Source organism: Rhodnius prolixus, unplaced genomic scaffold, assembly GCF_049639745.1.
Source record: "Rhodnius prolixus isolate KJV_2025 unplaced genomic scaffold, Rpr scaffold_9, whole genome shotgun sequence".
NCBI classification, from domain to species: domain Eukaryota; kingdom Metazoa; phylum Arthropoda; class Insecta; order Hemiptera; family Reduviidae; genus Rhodnius; species Rhodnius prolixus.
In genome coordinates, this window is record NW_027411604.1 from 17233689 (window position 1) to 17255042 (window position 21354).

A 21354-nucleotide genomic window follows, 5' to 3' on the forward strand; every position below is an offset into this window, starting at 1 on the left:
CCACTAGAGCGTGGTAAATCGAACCAACCTTGTTACGTTGTAGGTGATGCAGTATAAGTTACTCAGATAAGTTCTCTCCTGTTTCATTGATCTGTATGTTGCCACAAAACTTGGCTACGTTTAGCTATATATTAAAATAACCGCGGCTAGTTTATTTAAAAAATGTGGACTCAACATTAATTAACTCTTTACTGTAAATTGGACGAAGATTGCAGACGTAGAAGAGTCAAGAACGGTCTAATATTTTTATTTAATATTTTTCCCAAATTACCTTTTATGTAAACAAAAAGAACTTTAAAATAATTTGAAGAAGGTTATGGTTTGTATTGAAACTCCAATATTGTATAATTTGTTATAAATGTTCATTAAACTGTACAATATTTTGTTGTTGACTTCATATGGTCACAATACCCTAGTCATAATCCTGCAATACCATCACTTTCAGATGTTATCATGAGCTTAAGGATGGCCAATACATCACCCAGGAGTTTTTTACGATGTAGCTTGTGCTTTTGTTTTTTTTTTTTGGCACTTAGGATTGCTTGCTTTCCTCAAGATCTAATCTAATGCATATTATCTAATCCTTCAATCATATCTCACTGGACGATTTTCTATTGACTATGTGTCAAACTAGGCTTGACGTCCTCCTGTTCACTCCTATTCTCTCTTACACATCTCCGTAGTTTAAATAAGTTTTCTAGGAAAAACCTATTCGGAAAAAGTGGCACTTTTGGTCGGCCAATTTTCTTTGAAATTTAAAATTCATTTCGCATTTGATTCTTAAAAAATCTATGCAAGTGGCAAGATATTGAAATGGCACGTTAGAGAGAACCCAAACCAAACCCTCTCTTCCTGAAGTTTTCTTTGTCGAAATTTCCTTGAAATTGTTTCAAGTAAAAGTTGTAGATCTATATTGTACACCAAGTTCGAAACAAAACCTTAAAAACTGACAATAAAATTCCAGACTAAGACCCGCAAATCGAACAAGGCACCACAATACATTTAGCTTCAATGTTTAGGCTAGTTTGTAGGAAGATTATTTACCTAAAATAAAATACGTCATTAATAACAGAAATAATTGTAACAATTAAAATAAAACAAAAGGATCATCTTTTTTGCGCTTGCGTGTGAGGGATTTAAAATATATTCCTTAATCTTTTTATTATTATTATTATTAAATGGAAATGTTCCCTCTCCTATTTCAGGAATGAAACTGGTTAATGAGAGTGGCAATGAAAATAAATGAACACTATAAAGACATACATATATAAGTGCGAGTTGTTTACAAAAGTGAACAATTGTAGCAACTACATGCAAACTCTATTGGCCGGCCACATTTCGTCATCATGCATGTTCTGTGTATGTTGCTGATGGGCTGGGCGTTCATCTTCCATGTACAATCTGCCAAACTGCGTAAGTTCATTTCTATCTAAATTCTATGTCAATGTAAATTTCATCTTTTCACTCACTATTTAAAAAATATTAGTTTATATATTGGAACTGGCGTGAAATATCTTATGAGAAATTTGATTTTTGAGAAGGAAATATTATTAATAAATATGTGAGCTCTTTCTTTGAAAGGCTATAGTTTGATATTTCTCCTTTTTTCACATTGATTCTCCATTTTGCTGTTTTAAGAATTGATTTTCCCCATCCTTAGCAAAAGCAAGCAAAGTGATGAACTTCATATGTGTCTCTGCTTTGTACTATCTTTGAAGATGTAGATATCATGTTCGACTGCTTGATGTAAGATTTATTTATATAATAAAGTTTATTACTTGATATCCTTTATAAATTCATGGAAGGTTCGGCATCAAAATGAAAAGTAAATTAGTTCTAATGCAGGTACAATATTTCTTAACAAAACAAAACAACTAAGATTCTCTTTGGGAAATTTCTCAACTCAATCGTTATTCCTATTTCTACAGCATTCATCGAGACAAAAAATGTGATCCTTTGCTGCCTTGTGGAGATCAATTTATTGTGGCAGCTAAGTCAATCCAGCATTTCTATTAGACCTTAACTAACTTAAGAATGAAAATTATATGAGCTATTCTTCCTTAAACTGTTTGAATGATCAGTATTAGACTGGCCTTACTGAATACATCTTAGATATGACTGAATAGCAAAATCTCTCCCTGTAATACATCTATCGAAGGCACTAGCAGATAAATAACTAAAGGTGCTCAATGTCATAACGGTAGATGCATCGAATAATTTGGTGTAGACAAGAAAAACCTTACAGCCTCAATCTGTGAAAAAAGAATCTCTTCGGATTAAAATTTTATTTAAAATAAATGAAAATTTATAACCAACGCTACACACTTCTCGCCAGACTACTTGAAAAACGATCTAAACTCAACCTACATAATAAAAAACTCTTATACCTGCTGTTACTGCGACTTTTTTGGTCATACGGCATTGAAATATGGGGATCGACTAAATGTTTCTATGCATTCAGAGTTTACAGTCAAAAATACTTCGAAAACTTCTTAACTTTTTCCGTCCTATGCATGTAACCTCAAAATCCCTTTCGTTAAAGATCTTGCTAAAACTTGTTTCCTCAAATTTCATTCCTCTACCGCAGCTCATCCTAACCCTCTCATAGAACACCTATCTTCCTCCAAATTACCAGGTAATCCTCCAAGAAGATTGAAGAGAAAATACAGTACTCGAATAAAAAAATATAATTTATTCTCTATAAAAGAAAATACAGTTATTTATTTTATGTAGCAACTTCTTTCACTGGTGGCTACAGTAAGTTTAACCATAATACACGCCAAGGTTTCACTAATTATTATTATAACCTCTAATATTATTAAATTGTTATATTTGATTTAATTAAGAGTTAGTTGTTATTATTATGGGTTATTATGTTAAAATATGTTACATTATTGACGTAGTTAGTATGTTTTTATAGCGAAAACCTGGAAAACATGCAAGAAAGATGATCCTAGAATGAACGACTGTCTGAAGATAGCGATCGAAGAAGCTGTACACGATCTTGTCGGAGGTAACTGCAATTTATTTTATTGATAATTATCGAGAAAATTAATGTAAAGTTGATTCCCTAAGCTGGATATTTCAGTAGCTAGCTTGTGGACAGCAATATATGATGAGCAACATCACTAAAAGTAAAATGGTTTGCGTGTCATGCAGATTGTCACTAATTACAAAAATACTTCTTGGTAAATAACTTAAAGTAAATTTACAAATACCTAACTTTTTTTCCCCTCTTTTGAATGATAATTACATCTGCTAACATTATCTGTTATTATATTTTGTACATTTATTGAGTAAAAAAAAAAAACCTAAACTTTTTTTAAAGCTGTTGCAAAAAAAAAAAAGATTTGCATGACTGATTAATAGTTCCGCCGAATTTCATTAAAAAACGGAACAGCTCTACTTTGTTACAGCTTAGTTTGTAAAGATGATTCTAAAACTCTCTAATCTAGACCTCTATCTGGGCCAATCTTTTTATTTTATTTAAGGCGCATCGACATCTGAGGTCATTGTCGCCGGGAGCTTTTTTTCAGTGCACTGTTGGCCACTCGTTAAAGACAACACAGTCTATTACCGGATAACATCTTGCTGTAAGATGTTCCTAGGAAGAGAAAATCTAGGGTTAGCAGCTGGATTCCACGAGGGAATCCAGTGCGCTAATTCCTTCCCTATCTCGGTCAGTTTTTCCGGATTGATGGACTATGCTAGTGAGCATAGTCGGTATTATCCCCGCTGGGGTAATATGCCCGACATATTGCTCCAAGTCTCTCCTGAGGCAACCCCACCTCTTACACACAAAAAAGGTGTGGTGGGCATCGTCTAGCATTCCCGGACAATAGCCGCACTCACCACTGGTCCTCTTCCCTATCTTCCTTAGGAACTCACAGAAATACCCGTGACCACTAAGGAATTGGGTAACGAAGTAATCCACTTCGCCAAAGGACCTCCCTATCCATGAACCAACATCTGAGATAAGGCTGGCCGTCCATCTACCTCTTGACTCCTCCTCCCAAGAAGACTGCCATTCCAACACCGTGTATGCACGCTCCTCCCTGGAGACCGCTACTTTATCCATTTCGAGCCTTCTAGCGTAAACTCTCCTTCTTTCATCGGCCAGAAGTGCAATTGGGATAACTCCCGCTATGACCAGGACCGCTGGCTCCGAAACAGTCCGGTATGCCGAGGCTATCCGTAGGGCACCCAGCCTCTGCACCCGTGCCAGTCTCTTTCTATAAACTTCTTTTCTGAGTGCCTCTGACCATATTTCAGCCCCATACAACAGGACTGAGTGGGCGACACTCATAAGCACCCTGCGCGTACTGGCTTTGGGACCTCCTACATTGCTCATAAGCCTTGTAAGTCTGGCGACATTCTCTCCTGCCTTATCCGCCGCCTCCTGTAAATGTCTCCCGAAGCTCAACTTCGCATCAATTGTGATGCCCAAGTATTTCACGGCTTCCACCGAAACAACTTCTTCTTCGCCAACGTTCCACGGGATATGCCGGTTTATTCGTTTTTTTGTCAACATGACAACCTCTGTTTTGGGGAGAGCTAGCGATAATCCGTGTACGGTCATCCACTGGTTAACCTTCCGCATCACTTGATTAAGCTTCAACTGCGCCTTCTTCACGTCCCGCGCAGCAATAAGCGCCGCTACGTCATCAGCATAGCCAATCAACATTGCTTCTTCTGGTAGTTCCAGTCGCAAAAGGCTATCATAGGTCACATTCCAAAGATCTGGGCCTAATATTGATCCTTGTGCCACTCCAGCAGTAATCGATCGTGTCCTTGGTCCCTCCTCCGTGCAATAGCTGAGCACCCTATTGTTGAAGTAGTCGCTAATTACTCTCAACAAATAGTGTGGGATCTGAAAGTTCGCCTCCAGCGCCTGCAGCGCGTCTGACCACCTCAGTGAGTTAAACGCATTCTTAACGTCTAGAGTGACCAAAAGCACAATCCTTCTTGAATGCTGGTTATGTTCTTCCGCCCTTGTTACTGCTTTTATGACTTCTTCCACTGCGTTTATCACAGACCGTCCGGTCCTAAACCCGAACTGCCTAGTCGACAGATCGCCTGCAGCCCTAATTCCGTCCAACACTCTCTTCCGAAGAAGTTTTTCATATAACTTCCCGACTGTGTCAAGCATGCAAAGGGGGCGAAAAGATGACGGAAGCAAGTCCCCTTTTCCCTTACTAATAAGCACTAAGCGAGCCACTTTCCATCTATTGCTAAAGACACCGGCTTTCAAGCAGGCGTTGTACATCCTCAGCAACAATTGTGGCTTTTGAACAGCTATCCTTTGGAGAACCTCGTTCGGAATCCCATCTGGTCCCGGAGCCTTCCTACGCTTTAACGTGGATACTGCCTCTTCCATTTCTTCGCTCGTAAATAGGGCGAAATTCTCTATTTGGTCAAAAGCTCTAGCTGCTCTAGGTGGATGCAGCGGAAAGAGAGCCGACACTATGTTGTCCATAGTCCTTACATTCATAACGACTTGTTTCTTAAAACCTGTTATCTTCTGCATGACTATTTTGTATCCCAGGCCCCATGGATCCCGGTCTACGTCATCTTTAAGAGCTTCCCAACAACGCGTCTTGCTCTGAAAAATTGCCTTACGTAATTTCCGCTTTGCCGCCTTATATTCTAGGGAGCGGTTGGCCGCCTCAGGTCTTCGCCCCGCCCGCTGGGCTCTTCTCCTCTTTCTTATACACTCCCTTCGCAGGTCAGCAATGTGGGACGTCCACCAATATACTGGTCGCCTGCCCTGCCAGACCGCCCTCCGCGGCATGGATTGTTGGCATGCCTCCGTGATGAGCGTCATCGTAGCTGTAACTACCGCCTCAGCACCTACTTTCCCCTCAGTCACCACATTTCCGACTTGCGCAGCTCCGCATTTAATAACCTCCTTGAAAACATCCTCGTTTAACTTATCCAAGTTCCAACTTTTATGGATCATGTTGTTTCTTGCCCTATCCAAATTTGTATTCTCCACTATCTCGAATGTTATATATTGGTGATCACTTCCAGTGAACTCCTCTATTACTCTCCATCCTTCAATTCGCGGCGCAAGACCTTCAGATGCTAAGGAAATATCTGGGATCGTTTCGCCATACCCCGGTCTCCGGAAGGTAGAAACTTCCCCCTCGTTTAGAACAGTAAGCCCTGTTCTAGCTGCCATCTCTAGAATGTGCCTGCCTCTCATGTCTGTCACAGGCATGCCCCATTCCACTGCCTTCGCATTAACATCTCCTACAACTAGGATCCTACCTGTCATCCTCAGGATATCATCCTCCAATGCATTAAGCTTGGATCTAAACTCTTGGATACCTTCGTTGGGGGTGAAATAGCAGCTAATATAATTAACACCCTTGCTTCTAATCCAAACATAGCCATTTTTCCGCTCGTAGAAATCCACAGGAACCTTAACCAGATCCGGAATCCAGACTGCTGATGTCCCCAGTAGATCACTGAACCAGTTGCGGGGGTGCCGCTCACGATATTGCTCACACAAAAGCATCAGATCGGACCTCTTCTCAACTACTAGCTGGTCCAGCAGAGAATCTGCTAGCCTGCTCCTATGTAGATTCCCCTGAAGAATCCTCATCAGGCCTTTAACCTCTTCCTAGCCTGCTCTAGCGCTTCCCGAAACACCACACATCCTCCTGCTCCCGGGAGGTGCCGACATGCATCCAAGGCGATTTCCCTATCACGGCATAACATGCAGCAACCTTCCGCTGTACAGGTTACAGCTAAATGCCCCTGCTCACCGCACTTATAGCAAAGCTTGCTGCGGTCTGGGCCTTTGCACACTCCTGACATATGTCCATATGCCAGGCACTTGAAACACTTTGGAACTGCGACTCTCAGTCTGACTCGACAGCGTACCCATCCTACTCTAACAAACCCTTCCTTCACGAGATCACTGGCTCCTTTCATGCTCAGCTGCACGATCGCTACTTTAAGCCCTCGCGCATCGGCCTTTGTAAGGTGGATCCTTATATCCCCGCCAGTCGTGCCCAGTTGTCGCTCAATTGCTTCTTTGATTTCACCTTCTTCCGCAAGAGAGTCCAGGTCCCTGATCTCAACTGTACTCTTAGGTTCAAGCTGCCGCGTAATCGCTGTGTCTTTTAGGACAGTGTTAAGGGCCGCCTCGAACGCAGCTCTGTCCTTAGTTCTGCTACCTAATTCAACCAAGATGTCTCCCGCTCTAGTTTGCCTAATGCAGTTCACCTCGGTCCCTGTATCTTCCGGTTTAACCTTTTCTCTAATTTCTCTGAGGACCTCGGCATACGATCTCCCTTCCGCTGGCTTAATCAGCACAGCGTCTGGGCGGGTCTTCGGCTGTTTCTTCTTCTTTTTCATCTTTCTCTTCTTCTTGTCAGTTTTTGCGACCATCTCTTGTTTGCTGGTTGTCGCGACTTCCTGCTTTTTCTTCTGTCTCTGGAGTTCCCGTATCATCCTAGGTCGGACCTCGGTCCATTCATTAGGCGTCAGGTCCTCCGCCGCCTCTACTACCTTATCCTCCAATACTTTTTCCTTCCTTTTTTCCAATACAGTATGCCCGGCGGGTGGAGATATTTGAGTCATGACAGACGCTAATTCCACTTGCCTCGGGATATCTACTCTAACCCTAGCCTGCAGTCGAACCAACCGCTGCAATGCTAACCCCCAAAAACTTCTCAGTGATTGCACCACCTCCACCGATTCTTCGACTTCAAGCAGTCCGTCTTTAATATCCATACTAATGTTCCGTTGCCGGCTGGTCGCAAGTTTCATTTTCTTAATAACCTCCCGCATTCTGGCAAGCTCCTCGTCCACCCTCTTACATGCGTCCTCCATATCTTTTTGCTCCGGTGATCCAACCGGTCCACCTGCCAGAACTCCAGAAATGACGGGTGATTCATACTTTGACCGCTGCCGGGTTGATATCCTTTCCAACGGACTAGATGAAGCATTTGAGTCGGATGACTTCTCCTCTGATTCCACCATGACTTTAGATGGCGTGATGTCCGGTGGGGTTCTCCGCAATTTAGAACTCCGTTGAAAGGGGCTTGTATCGCCCACAGACATGGTTGCTACACCAGGGTTGCTCACCATCTTTTTTTGGGGTAGGGAACCCCCGCAATTTGTTTCCTGCGCTTTAGGAACAGTTTTTTTAATTGTACTCTTCATTATATAAAAGTTTCTTCTTCTTCACTCAATAACTCCTACAGGATATTTTGGGACAGGGAATTAAGGGAAAGGAAAAATTATCCGAGCCAACACCCAGCCAACCAAGAGCGCCATACCCCCGCACCCGCGGCCCCCCAAGCGCGACGCGCCCGCGACCGGTGGCCTCGAACAGAGCCCCCCGCCCACAACGGCAGGCCCCTACCCGGTCGCCAACCGGAACTACCGCTGCAGACGAGATTATACACCGGCTGGTGTGGCAGCCAGGTCGTGATGGCTAATCCGACCCGGGCCACTGTACTATCCGGCGGCCTGGGGAGCGCAAGAAACCCAGATTTAAGATGTACCCTCCGGTGGAAGGCCCGCCCCACGAAGGGAGCCGCCGGCGCGGGGGCGCTCCGGCAAGCAGGCGCGGACCGAAATAGGAAATCTTTGATGGGAACCAATGGATAAGAGGAAACTGGAAAGGAACGGGAGCGGACACAAAGGATAGAGGTAACAGGTCAACGGACAGTTGCCCCTTTAGACGCCTCTTACGTCAAGCGGGAGACACTGTGGTCCTATTCTAACCCCGGAACCACAGGGGTAAATAATAATAATAATAATAATAATAATAATAATAATAATAATAATAATAATAATTTTTTTTTTTTTTTTTTTTTTTTTCCGAGGGGGAAAAATGCCACAGGCACCTTCCAGATGAAGTCTGGGTGTGTGGGGTTCTACCCACTAAAAAACCCCCTCCGCTTCAGGCATGACGTCCACCCCGGAACCGCCATAAGCATTACTTCAGGGTGGTGCCTCGTATTAAATGCATCTTAAATTTGTCTAATTGTCTGGGCCGTAGATCCTATCGACGGTCTAGCTCCCTCTTCTTACTTCTTAGCACAGACCTAACAAAGTACGAAACTTCCTCCCATAGGTCTGAGCTAACCAGCATAGTATCAACAACGTTGTGCGGTGATAGCGGACCAGTCCTTTCTTGCAATCTCGCTCTTTCCTCCGCCCATTTTTCACACTCGAAGAACGTATGATATGCATCATCGTTAGCTGAGTCCCCGAAAATACAATCCTTTGTGGCTAATTTACCCATTTTGCCAAGATAAGAGCAAAAGTATCCATGGCCGGTTAGGAACTGGGTTAGGTAGTAGTCCACCTCGCCGTGTCTCCTATCCGCCCAAGCTGCAGGATCTCCGATGAGACTGGCTGTCCATCGACCTCGAGTATCAGCCAGCCATCGTTCGCGCCAAGCCCGTTTAGCGAACTCTCTAGCTTGCGCCTTAGCCTCGCTTTTCTCCAGAACATCCTTCTGCAAGTAGATCGACCTTCTAGCCTGAGCGAGCAGATCTATAGGTGTCACTCCAGCCACCACTAAAACCGCCGGTTCAGACACCGTTCTATATGCACTAGCGATTCTAAGTGCACCCCTTTTTTGCACCACAGCCAATCGCTTACGGTACTTTTCTTTGCTGAGTGCATCAGCCCAGATTTCGCTACCGTACAGCAAGATGGCATTGACAGTAGACATCAATAAGCGCCGTCTGCTAGCAATAGGTCCTCCTGTGTTCGCCATCAACCCGCTCAATGCGGAAGTGACTTTAGCGGCTTTCATTGCTGCATGTTTAAGCTGGGCACCAAACGTGAGCTTTGTGTCTAAACGTACACCAAGATACTTGACATTGCTCTTCGTTTCCACGGCCAAGGCCCCTACCTGTACACGAACATTTGTGGGAATATGCCTTCTGGTTATCATTAAAACATCAGTTTTTTCTGTAGCCAGCTCCAGTTCATGATCTTCCATCCAGGATTGGGTGCGCCTCATCACCTGATTCAATCTTAACTGCGCATCCTCCACATCCCTCGCAACAATAATAGCGGCAATATCGTCCGCATAGCTAACCAAGAAGGAATCCAGAGGCATTTCCATGCACAGAATCCCATTGTACATTACATTCCACAAGTCAGGTCCCAATATAGAACCCTGGGCGGCACCACCGGTAATTTCCTTCCGCCGAGGTCCCTCTATCGTATCGTATCTCAGCTCTCTATTACTCAGGTAGCTATCGATCACACGCAGCAAATAACCAGGTACACGGAAATCCCTGTCTAAGGCAAACAACATATCTACCCACCTTGCCGAATTAAATGCATTTCGGACATCCAAGGTTGCGAGTAGTACAATTCTCCTTGAGAAGTGATTACCCTGTTGAGCTGCGTCAGCAGCTTTTACCACTTCATCAATTGCCCCTAGAGTGGATCTGCCACGTCTAAAACCATATTGGCGCTCTGCCAAATCTCCCGCTTCCTGAATCGCTGTAGTCAGGCGTAGCTTAATGAGACGTTCGAGCAATTTCCCTGCAGTATCCAGCATGCAAAGTGGTCTGTAAGCCGATGCTGAATTAGGATCTCCTTTACCCTTACTGATTAAAACTAATCGCTGGATCTTCCAGACATTTGGGAAGACTCCCTCTTTTAAACAACGGTTATACATCTGAAGAAACATTTGAGGGCATAGCCGCACAGCCAGCTTAAGTATTTCTGAGGGAATGCCATCAGGCCCAGGCGCCTTCTTATTTTGAAGCAGATTTACGGCACTATTTAATTCTTCCTCAGTGAAACCTTGTACCGGTTCCTCAAGTGCTACACGCAGCGGTCTTTCTCTCCTAGGATGAGTTGGAAACAGCTTTTCAACAATTTCCCTCATTTGTTTGGCATCTAATCTAGGAGGGGGCTGTAAGGAGCCTAATTTACGCATAACTAACTTGTAGCCGAGTCCCCATGGGTCCTGGTCCACCTGGCACCGAAGTTCCTCCCACTTTTCCCGCTTGCTAAGAATTATAGCTCGCTTCAAGGCTCTTCTTGCTTGTTTGAATTCCTCGATTTTCTCTTCGGTATTTATTCCGTTTCTTCTCCTAGCTCTAATGGTAACACGCCTAAGACGAAGGCAGTTTTTTCTAAGCATAGCTATCTCCGTCGTCCACCAATATACTGGTGTTCTCTTCCTCTGGAATCTCTTTCTTTTAGGCATAGATGCATCACAAGCTTGGCGAACCAAACCCATAGTCTTGCTAACCGTTTCTTCCAAAAGGCCCTGCATATCTACAACAGCCATTTTACCCTGTTCAATAACCATGGAGAAGGCTTCCTCATTCAATTTTGACAGGTTCCAGCCAACTCTCCTCGTTAATATGCCATCTGTTTTGTCGTATTTTTGCTGCAGATAGAAGATGATGTATTGGTGATCGCTGCCAGTATAATCTTCCAATACCCTCCAGTTTTTAACTTGTTGTGCAAGCACGTCAGATACTAAAGTAATATCTGGAACTGTGCCTAATTGGCCCGGCCTCCTAAAAGTAGGCGTATTACCACTATTTGCCACAGAAAGACCCAACCTGGCCGCCATCTCCAGTATGTATCTGCCCCTCGCATCTGTGGTGGGCATACCCCATTCCGTGGCTCTGGCGTTAAAATCCCCCGCGATTACCATAGCACTCCTCCTATCATGAAAAGTATCTTCTAGTGCATCAATCTTTTCACGGAAATCGTGGATACTTTCATTCGGTGTAAAGTAGCAGCTCACATAAGTGATGCCTAAACACCTGATCCACACAAAGCCTCGTCCAGAGCTATGATATTCAACCGGCACAGTTCCCGGATTTGGTACCCAAATCGCCGCGGTATTATACATATCCGTATACCAGGTAGGGCTACCCCTGTTGCGATATTGTTCGCTTATAATAAGCAGATCGGGCTCCCATTCTGTTATGAGACGGTCCAAAAGTGCGTCAGCAGTCCTGCTTCTATGAAGGTTTCCTTGAAGTATCTTCATAGCTTACTGAGTTTGCGTGCTCTCTCCAATGCCTGCCTGAAGATCTTACATCCTCCCGTACCAGCAATATGTTTCAGAGAATCCAGGGCTTCCCCGCGTTCTTCACACAGAAAACACTTCGGGTCCGCTTTACATTCTTTTTTAACATGGCCCAACTCTCCACATTTAATACAAACTCCGTCAGATCTTCGGTTTGGTCCCTTGCACTCCATTTGGCGGTGACCATAGCCGAAACATGCATAGCACCGAGTCACGGCTACTCTCCGTCTTATTCTGCAGTTTACCCAACCTATTTTAATGCGGCTAGTCATCAAAAGTTTATTCACTCCCCGGTCATTAAGTTCGACAATAGCTATCTTCTGCTCTCGAAAATTCGCTTTACCAACAGTTATCTTTAGTTCCGCGAAATCTTCCCCTAACTCCTTCTTGATCGCATCCCGTACCTCCTCCTCAGTGGTATAGCTGTCTAAATCCCTGATTTCCAGCGTACCCATAGGTTCGAGGTAACGTATATTGGCCTTATCTCCAAGTGTATTCCTCAAGGCTTCACTAAAATGTTCCCTGTTTTTAGTGTCAGATCCCAGCTCAAGCAGAACCTCTCCGGCTCTAGTTTGTCGGATAGACCTTACTTCAATGTCCGACCTAGCTGGATCTACACCTTTCCGGATTTCCATGAGAACTGATGCATATGTGTTGCCCTCAGCAGGTTTTATAACAAGCGCATCAGGCCGCGGTGGACGTTTGTTCTTCCTCTGCCTCTTTCTTTCCTTCTTTACTGAGGCCTTTACTGCTCCTGTCTCATCAGACACGTTTTCCACCGCTACTTGCGGACTCTGTGGCTTACGCGTTTTTCGCGGTCTTACCACCGACCAGGGGCTCGGATCGTCTTCATGATTTTCTGACAGCATCTTTCCCGCAGATTAAAACTGTCCGGTAGGACAGTTGTATAAGGGTTGATCATCAAAAACTGCACGAAAAAGCGTAACGTTGAAAAACACCCAACTTTGACAATTTTTTTCTCTTTTCCTATAAAAGATAAAATTCCCAAATTTTCTTTAAATTATAGGGCAAACCCTCCTTTATAGCTGTAATTTTTTTGCAACAACCCAGATCTAATAGGTTTCGAGAAAAAAGTTGCCAAAAATGAGCAAAAACGGCTTTTTCAAAAAATGTTCTTGTTCTTGTTCTTGTTCTTCTTCTTCTTCTTCTTCTTCTTCTTCTTCTTCTTCTTGTTACCTTTTTTGTAAACAACGTAGCGCCTAAACGCGCGAACCGATTTTCATGAATGAGGTGTCATTCGATTCGGAATTTTATGTAGATGTGCCTTTTGGGGGTCTCGACTCTGTACATCGAATGGGAGAGGAGTTAGCCCCCTTTATGTAAGGCCCCCTCCAAAATGATTATTACTAATTACTCTGTAAATCTTGGTCCGATTTTGATAAAATTTGGTAGGATGATAGGGTTAGGGCTCCCCTACGTAACATTAAAGCGACGATCTGCTCTTACACTTGTTAAGGGGAAGTATAGCAATCGTTGCAAATTATCGACACGTGAACCGATTTGCATGAATGAAGGGTCATTCGAATCGAAATTTTGTACAGATTTGCACTTTAAAAGTCTCGACGCCGTGCCTCATAAGGAGGGGAGTTTGCCCCACCCAAATAAGGCCCTTTCTAAAACTATTATTACCAATATTTCTATAACGCTTAGTCCGATTTTGATCAAATTCAGCTCGAATAAGTGGTTAAAGCTCCTCTACGTTGCTGATGCTCTTGCACCTACTAAGAGGAAGTACTGCAATCATTTAAATTATCAATGAGTGAACCGATTTAAATCAATGAATTGTCGTTCGATTAAAAGATCTTTGCCTCTTTGCCTTTTAGGAAGAAGTACTGCAATCGTAGTTTATTTTTCTTACTCCTCTTAAAAGGAAGTACTGAAATCGCAGTTTAATTTTGCTATTTACGTACAAATACCTTCCTATGTTATTCAAAACGCTTTTTCAAAAAAATTGTTATTGAGGATGGTTCGGGGGAACGCAACTATAATCATTCTTTAAAAAGATCTCTCCATTGGTAGTTACGGTTCCGACTTAACACCTTATCAGATTATAATGATAGAATTGTTTATTCCAAATTTTAAAAAAATCTGTAAAGAAGATATGTAACTTTGTAAAATAGACAAAAAGGAAAATCTATCCAAAAGGTACAAAAATCTCCTTAACAAAAACTTACAGTTTAAAATGTTAAGTATAAGGGTTGATTAAACGCCAAAAGGTACACAAATCAGCGAGTACCCAACATTTCATTAATACTTCATTAATAGTTAAGTAATTCTACTGCATTAATTTTCATTAATAAGTTATTTTTTAGAATTTATTAGATGTCACAGACCCTTATGCTGGCCACTTCATTTATAATATTTTTTTGTTATAATTATGATAAATCACATAAATATGTACATGCATGTTAAAGTAGAAAAAGACAAAGTTAGAGTCGGCTACTGTCTTGAATTCGTCTTACCGATATTATATACAACATTGTGGGATGAATACCTAGATTGAGAATGTAATTGAAGAAAACTATAATATTTGCGATAAAGCCAGATAATTATTACCTGTTGTTATAAACGTTTGACTACTTCATAAAATAACAATTACTTTAATCAAAGAAAGAACTTAAACCGACGATTTTTATTTAAAAATAAAAATAAATAAATAAAATAAACTAAATCATTGATGTATGTTGGTGTAAGTTTTTTATAAAAAAAAGTTTTGAATTTTTTAGCCTCATAATTTTTTTTTTATTTTTTATAACGTTTTTCTTTTTAACCTGTAATTAATAGTTTCATTATTATAGATAACTAGATATTACAGTCAATCTACAGTGCTACTTGAACATATATTTTGTAGACGAAAATGGCCAGCATAAGGGTCTGTGACATCTAATAAATTCTAAAAAATGTGAAGGAAAAGTTAATGCAGTAAAATTACTTAAATTATATCAATGAAGTATTAATGAAATGTTGGGAACTGCTGATTTGTGTACCTTTTGGCGTTTAATCAACCCTTATACTTAACTTTTAAAACTGTAAGTTTTTGTTAAGGAGTTATAGATAAATAGATACTACAATCAATCTACAGTGCTACTTGAACATAAATTTTGTAGATGAAAATGGCCAGCATAAGGGTCTGTGACATCTAATAAATTCTAAAAAATATTAATGAAAATTAATGCAGTAAAATTACTTAAATAATATCAATGAAGTATAATAATAATAATAATAATAATAATAATAATAATAATAATAATAATAATAATAATAATAATAATAATAATAATAATAAATAATAATAATAACAATAAATAATAAATAATAAATAATAATAATAATAAATGATAAATAATAATAATAAATAATAATAATAATAAATAATAATAATAATAAATAATAATAATAATAAATAAAAATCAATAATAATAATAATAAGGGAAGGGATTAGCTATGAGGTTAGCATACTGGACTCCCACGCGGAGGTCCCGGGTTCGAATCCAGCAGCTGACCCTTAGATTTTCTCTTCCTAGGAGCTTCTTACAGCTCACTGTCCGGTGATGGACAGTGTTGTCTGTAACGAGAGAACACTGTCCGGAGGCCGGCAGTGCACTGGAAAAAGCTCCGGGCGCTAATAACCTCAGCTGTTGATGCGCAAAAAAAAAAAAAAAAAAAAATAATAATAATAATTGAATTATAGACACAAAAACCATCACATTAACTTTACAAAATTAATCTATATTCTGTTGGTATTCCATGCTGTGCAGGTAATCCTAGTTTAGGGGTATTCCCATTGGATCCAATGCATTTTGATACCGTTTCAATCGACCAAGGACATGGCCCTGTGAGTATTAAATTGGATTTCAAACATCTGGAAATCATTGGTGTAAAAGACTTGAAAATTACAAATTTAAAGTAAGTTTGTTTCTAAATTTTATTAAGTTAAATTATGAATATAGTCTTATTAAATAAAACTTACCACAATTGGAGTATCTTTTTTTGGTAATATTATCCCGTAAAAGATGCAATATCATTCGGTAGAGAGTGGAATTCTTCTACCGTCAGTTTCAAAAACTTAGCACTTCTTAATTTGCTTATTGTGAAGACTTATCTGGTCTCAAATTATTTTACTGCTCTTAACGGCCAATTACTAAGCAAAAACTTTGGTTTTGAAATTATTACCTCCCATTATTGTTATATCAACATAACAATACACTTTCTTTCAAGGCACGTCTCCGGTATGGGCTCTCTCATTACCAAATCCTCCTAATAAAACAGATTAATTTAGCCCAATAAACTCGGAGTAGATGAGAGGAGATTCCAAAAAAAAAAGTGCACTTTCTTCGTTCTCTCAAACTTTTATTTCAGTACTTGCAAGATCCCAGGATGTTTAAAAATTCTCGATTAATTACTAAATGTATAATAAACAATTATTACAAGGAATATTTCTACAAGTTACAAAACAAACCCTTGCTGATTTAAGTGATGGTTACAATTCAAATTCAACTTTACAATTAAATTTCAAAAGGCAATTAGTGATTAATTGCTAATTGGATTTTGATTACTCAGCGTGCATGCGAGATCCCTGACTGGTTTAAAGTTGATTTATGGTTTGTTCCATGAGAACCTCATGAATGTATGGATCATTCGCAGTTTTGATTAATGCTTTAAATTATGTAATAATAGTTTGGTACATGCGCTTTAGGCTGCATACATTTCTCTGCTGTAGAAAAGTTTCAAAACAATGTCTTTAAAATTTTTTCGGGCTTGCGCTAAATAATTAAAACATTTTAACTAAACTCAGATTTGAGGTTTATTTGTTCAGGCAATTTAATTGTATATATTTAGATGAATAACTTTTATTTTTAAACATTTTCTCTGAAAAGTAAGGGTGGATTTGGTAAAACGGGGGATAGATTGCCTCTAAAGTGCTATTTGTCTGTAAAATGTGGCCTTATCCCTTGTGTACTGTCAAAGTTAGAAGATAAATCCTCCATTGGAACTACCTCTTTACTTAACTTCCTCGAAAATGATTTTTAGCCTTTTTTGTAAACTTCAAAGGTTACATTTCAGTGAAAATATCTCGGTGCCAATTGTATGGTGTTGTAAAGTATTAATTAATTATTTAAATATTCGGAGGTAAAGAATGTATGTGGGTTACAATCTGAGAATAGAATAGAAGAAAGACTAGTAAGATTTCAGGCTACATTTTTTCTTTCATAGCGTTCTTTGCATGAATTTCTTTTCTACCGAATTTACATCAGCTGAAGTAGTAATAACAATTGATAAACATTAGAAAGGTCTTTCTAGCAGTACTTGCATTAAGCCACAATGAGATGAAAGATTTGTTTTAGGATGTAATAGTATTTAAAGAGTCGACCAGCTATCCTTAAATTAATTAGAACAGGATTTTAAAAATTATTCTTAAGTTGAGTTGTTTTTTTTTGCTTTTTTTGGGCATTGGCTTTCGCCATACAGCCATCATCGTCTAGGTGCTTATCACTAGAATATCACTCACTCTACATTCTTACTTATAAATACATTCGCTTCACACATTCATCCCTCTACTATTTACAAGTATTTACAACTAATGGATGGATCATACCCTATATTCCTTGCCATCGTTATAGCTTAACCGAAATTAAAATCACTTCTCTAATCATTTTCTCGCATTCATTCTAATCGGCTATAACTTTTAAATACATTCATATTTCATTGCTAGCTCTGCTACAGATTTAAGCACATAGATGTTGGTGGAGAATATTATGTCTTCGTAGCGAAATGGTGCATCTAAATACCTGTATATGTCGTCAAACATTCGTTTCCTTTCTACTTCATAACGTGTACATATCATTATTATATGTTTGAAATCCTTCCTCCTCATTGCAATCTACGCAAAGAGGAGAGAGGACCTTTGAGTTAAGTTAATGAGCTCCTAAGAGAACACTCTCAAGTAATTATTAGGAGAATGATGTGTTTCTTCTACCGAATGTTTATTGACCATTAATGTTGTAGGACGGACTGGAAGGAAATGCATGTAGACTTTATAGTGCCAGCAGTCATTGCCGTAGGCACCTACAATGTGACAGGCCAGGTCTTAATCTTACCTATCCAGGGCAACGGCTTCTGTAATCTAACATTCAGTAAGCATTATAGTTACACTTTTATTTATCCTCTAATGAAACTCTGGTAAGTGTTCCAGCGCTATGTATTCATAACTCATTTGAAGATATAATTTTATTTTTTATTTTTAGCAAAACAAATAATGTTGTTGTTTTTCTTTTCTTTTAATTTAGACTACTTCTCTTTCTCTCCTTTGAGTGTAATTTTTCTTTAAAATACTTTTAAAAAAACCGTGTAATTTATGTAATAGAAGTTTATGTACACAAAAAATAATCCTTACTTTATCTAAAACTGACAAAAATTACACTCAAAAGTATTGTATTACTACTATTGTACTTAAGGTTCTATCTTATCAAACAGCTAACTTCAGTGGAAGCGGGCAGCTGAAATTCAAAGAAATACAAAAGAACGATAAAAAATACTATCAAATTAGTCATTTTGATTTCATTTTTGATGCTGAAAAAATGGATATTCTTCTAGAGAATCTATTCAACGGAGATAAAGCTTTAGGTAATTATAGAAATAAATCTCTAGGTAATTATAGTAATAACGATCTAGGTAATTATAGTAATAAAGATATAGGTAATTACAGTAATAAAGATCTAGGTAATTATAGTAATAAAGATCTAGATAATTATTTTGAGGTATAATGCATACGAACGGTTCCTTTACCTTCTTCTTTACGGTTCTTTCTCCGAGATTGTGTGGAGCTGAGACTTCGTCCTTCTTCCAACAGTTTTATTTTATTATAGTAAACATGTATACAATCATATTAAACTAACTACTTATTTAGAGGAAATTCTAAGATTCAAGATAACAAAAATGGTTTAAATTGAGATAAGCAAATGTTGTGGCACTGCTTAAATAAGATTTTTTAATACACTTAACTGGTTTTGAACCCGTTTAGTCTCTTTATGTATGATGTATATTCAATTTGGATGGAAAAATGTTTATATGAGCCAGACGAAATTAGCTTATGCAAAATTATAACGAATATTCACAGTTACATAATAGTGCATGTTATTGGAACATGCAATAATACGTAAATGTTCATGCCGTAAAGAAAAACAAAATTAAAAATTTCTGACTTTTGTAAGCACATTAATGCTAAGTGAATACATTATGTGCCCAAACACCTGGGTATTGGGAATGATATTTACTAAGCTCAGAGTCAGCTCAAAAAAGAGTCAATCGTTCTAATCTGCCTAACCTATTTAATTGTTTTGTATCATGACGCAAACCAAAGGTATTTTTTAATAACATAACTTGATTTTATGTTTAAATGGCAGGTGACAACATGAATGTGTTCTTGAATCAAAATTGGCCTGAAATTTTGAAAGAATTACGCCCAGCGGTATCGAAAGCTTTCAGTTCAGCATTCAAAGAGGTTGGCAACCGAGTGTTTAGCAAGGTTCCTCTGGAATTGATTTCTCCTCCATAGTGGCGGAAAATCTATCTACACTTGGCGATAATTGAATTACAATAATCGATGATATTTGTATTTACTGTGATATTTTTTTGGTACAGTTTGGAGAATGATGAAATAAAGTTGCTTTCATACATATACATTTTTGTATATATCAGGAGTTTGTATGCATTTAGTTTACCTTCTGATTCTTAACTACCTTAAAGTAATCGTTAAATAATACAGTCACTATTATTAGTACTATATTCTTAATAATATTCACTACTTCGAAGTACAAAGGACTCACAAGGATACATTGAGTCCTCGAAGATCCTGCACCACAACAATATTCTTCTTTCTTCTCCTCTTCTTGATGTTGCTTGCAGTATATTCATGTAACTGCACTAAGCAGTCATCATTGTAGCCTCTAGTTAAAAACAACACAGACGATCACCAGACAATGAGCTGTAAGAAACCTCTATGACGAGAAAATATAAGGGAATCAATGTAATTAATCTAAAGTTTGCATAACAATTTAAAAACCGGTCAAGATTTCTGAATGTCAGCTGTTTAATCAGTAAGAGTTGGTAACAATAGGTCCATTCGCTTCAATTACCCAGATAAAGTATTGTGTGCAAGATTTGTTACTTTTGAAACCTGAAACTGAATAATTTAATTATATAGCACTTACGCTTTTTGCAAAATTTGGAGTATTTTAGCTACATCGCGAAGCTCAAGATCAGAATATTATGAAAGAAATCTTAAGCCAACTCAATCACTGCTTGCACTACCACCTTCTAATTATTAAATTTCCATCAGTAACTTTACTCACAGAATATCTCCTGGTTTTGACCCCCTCAGTTCAAAAGAAATTGTCCATTAGCTTTTGAGTGAACTTCGTTACATTACACATATGGCAAATTAATAGCTTTTAGTTAAAATTGCCTGTGAACAAGAAGAAAATAACTAATACAACTCAAGGATTTAAGGAGAAAGATTTAGTTAATGTAATAATTCTAGTACAATGTACAATATACGTTTTTCCATACAACAAATTGTTAACAGTAACATCGAACTAAAAAATAATATTACATAAAAAATAAAATCATTATACGGAAAATAAAAGATCTTGGGACTGCATTTTATTAAATAAGTGTAGAACGTGCTATCTAGTGACCTTTAATTAAACTACTAATGAGTGTAGTTTAAACGGTTGCCGCTAGGTGGCAGGAGCATGCTATTTTTTTTAGTTTTTTGGGCAAGTCAATAGAGCCTAGGAACGAATTGAACTCTTAATTGAATAAAACTCAGTCTAAATAAGCTTTTTAAAAATTATTAATATAATTTAAAAAAAAATTAAAACAAGTAAATACTTAAAAACAAGAGCAAAGACAATGTAATTTCTCATTGCCTGTATTTCAATTAGAATCTCCAAGTAAATAAAGTAGCCAAATCCTTTGTTGAGGATTTAATTAGTACTATTCAAATAATACTGGTCAGAGCTTGTTTGAATTTGAATGGTTGATTACGAAAACCCTTGGAATTTTTCAAAGGCATTTATTTCTTTTACGTTTTGACATAGAATACATCTATTACTTCCATATATGTATATAACATAGAGTACCACTATAGCGGAGATAGCGTTACCAACAAGCATTTTTACCGATCCTGGGTTGAGGGAGGTCAACTAAAAGCTATAGAAGTTGATGTTGTTTTGGATTGTTTCGGTGGAATTGAACTTATAGTTTACTTCTAGCTTTTTGTTAAAACTGCC

The 21354-nt window shown here is 38.9% G+C and overlaps 1 protein-coding gene across 2 annotated transcripts; it reads left to right on the plus strand.

Moving 5' to 3' along the window:
- The first annotated feature begins 1252 nt into the window (after positions 1-1252).
- LOC141454777 (protein takeout-like) lies at positions 1253-19753 on the plus strand. 2 transcript variants are annotated; one of them, XM_074129367.1, is made up of 6 exons: positions 1253-1413; positions 2921-3013; positions 15820-15967; positions 18068-18195; positions 18536-18685; positions 19465-19753. In XM_074129367.1, exons 1-6 carry the CDS (start codon positions 1347-1349, stop codon positions 19614-19616), a joined length of 738 nt encoding a protein of 245 aa, XP_073985468.1. In that variant the 5' UTR covers positions 1253-1346; the 3' UTR covers positions 19617-19753. The 2 variants fall into 2 exon arrangements, with proteins under 2 accessions (XP_073985468.1, XP_073985469.1); XM_074129368.1 differs by lacking the exon at positions 18536-18685.
- Positions 19754-21354: the final 1601 nt, after the last annotated feature.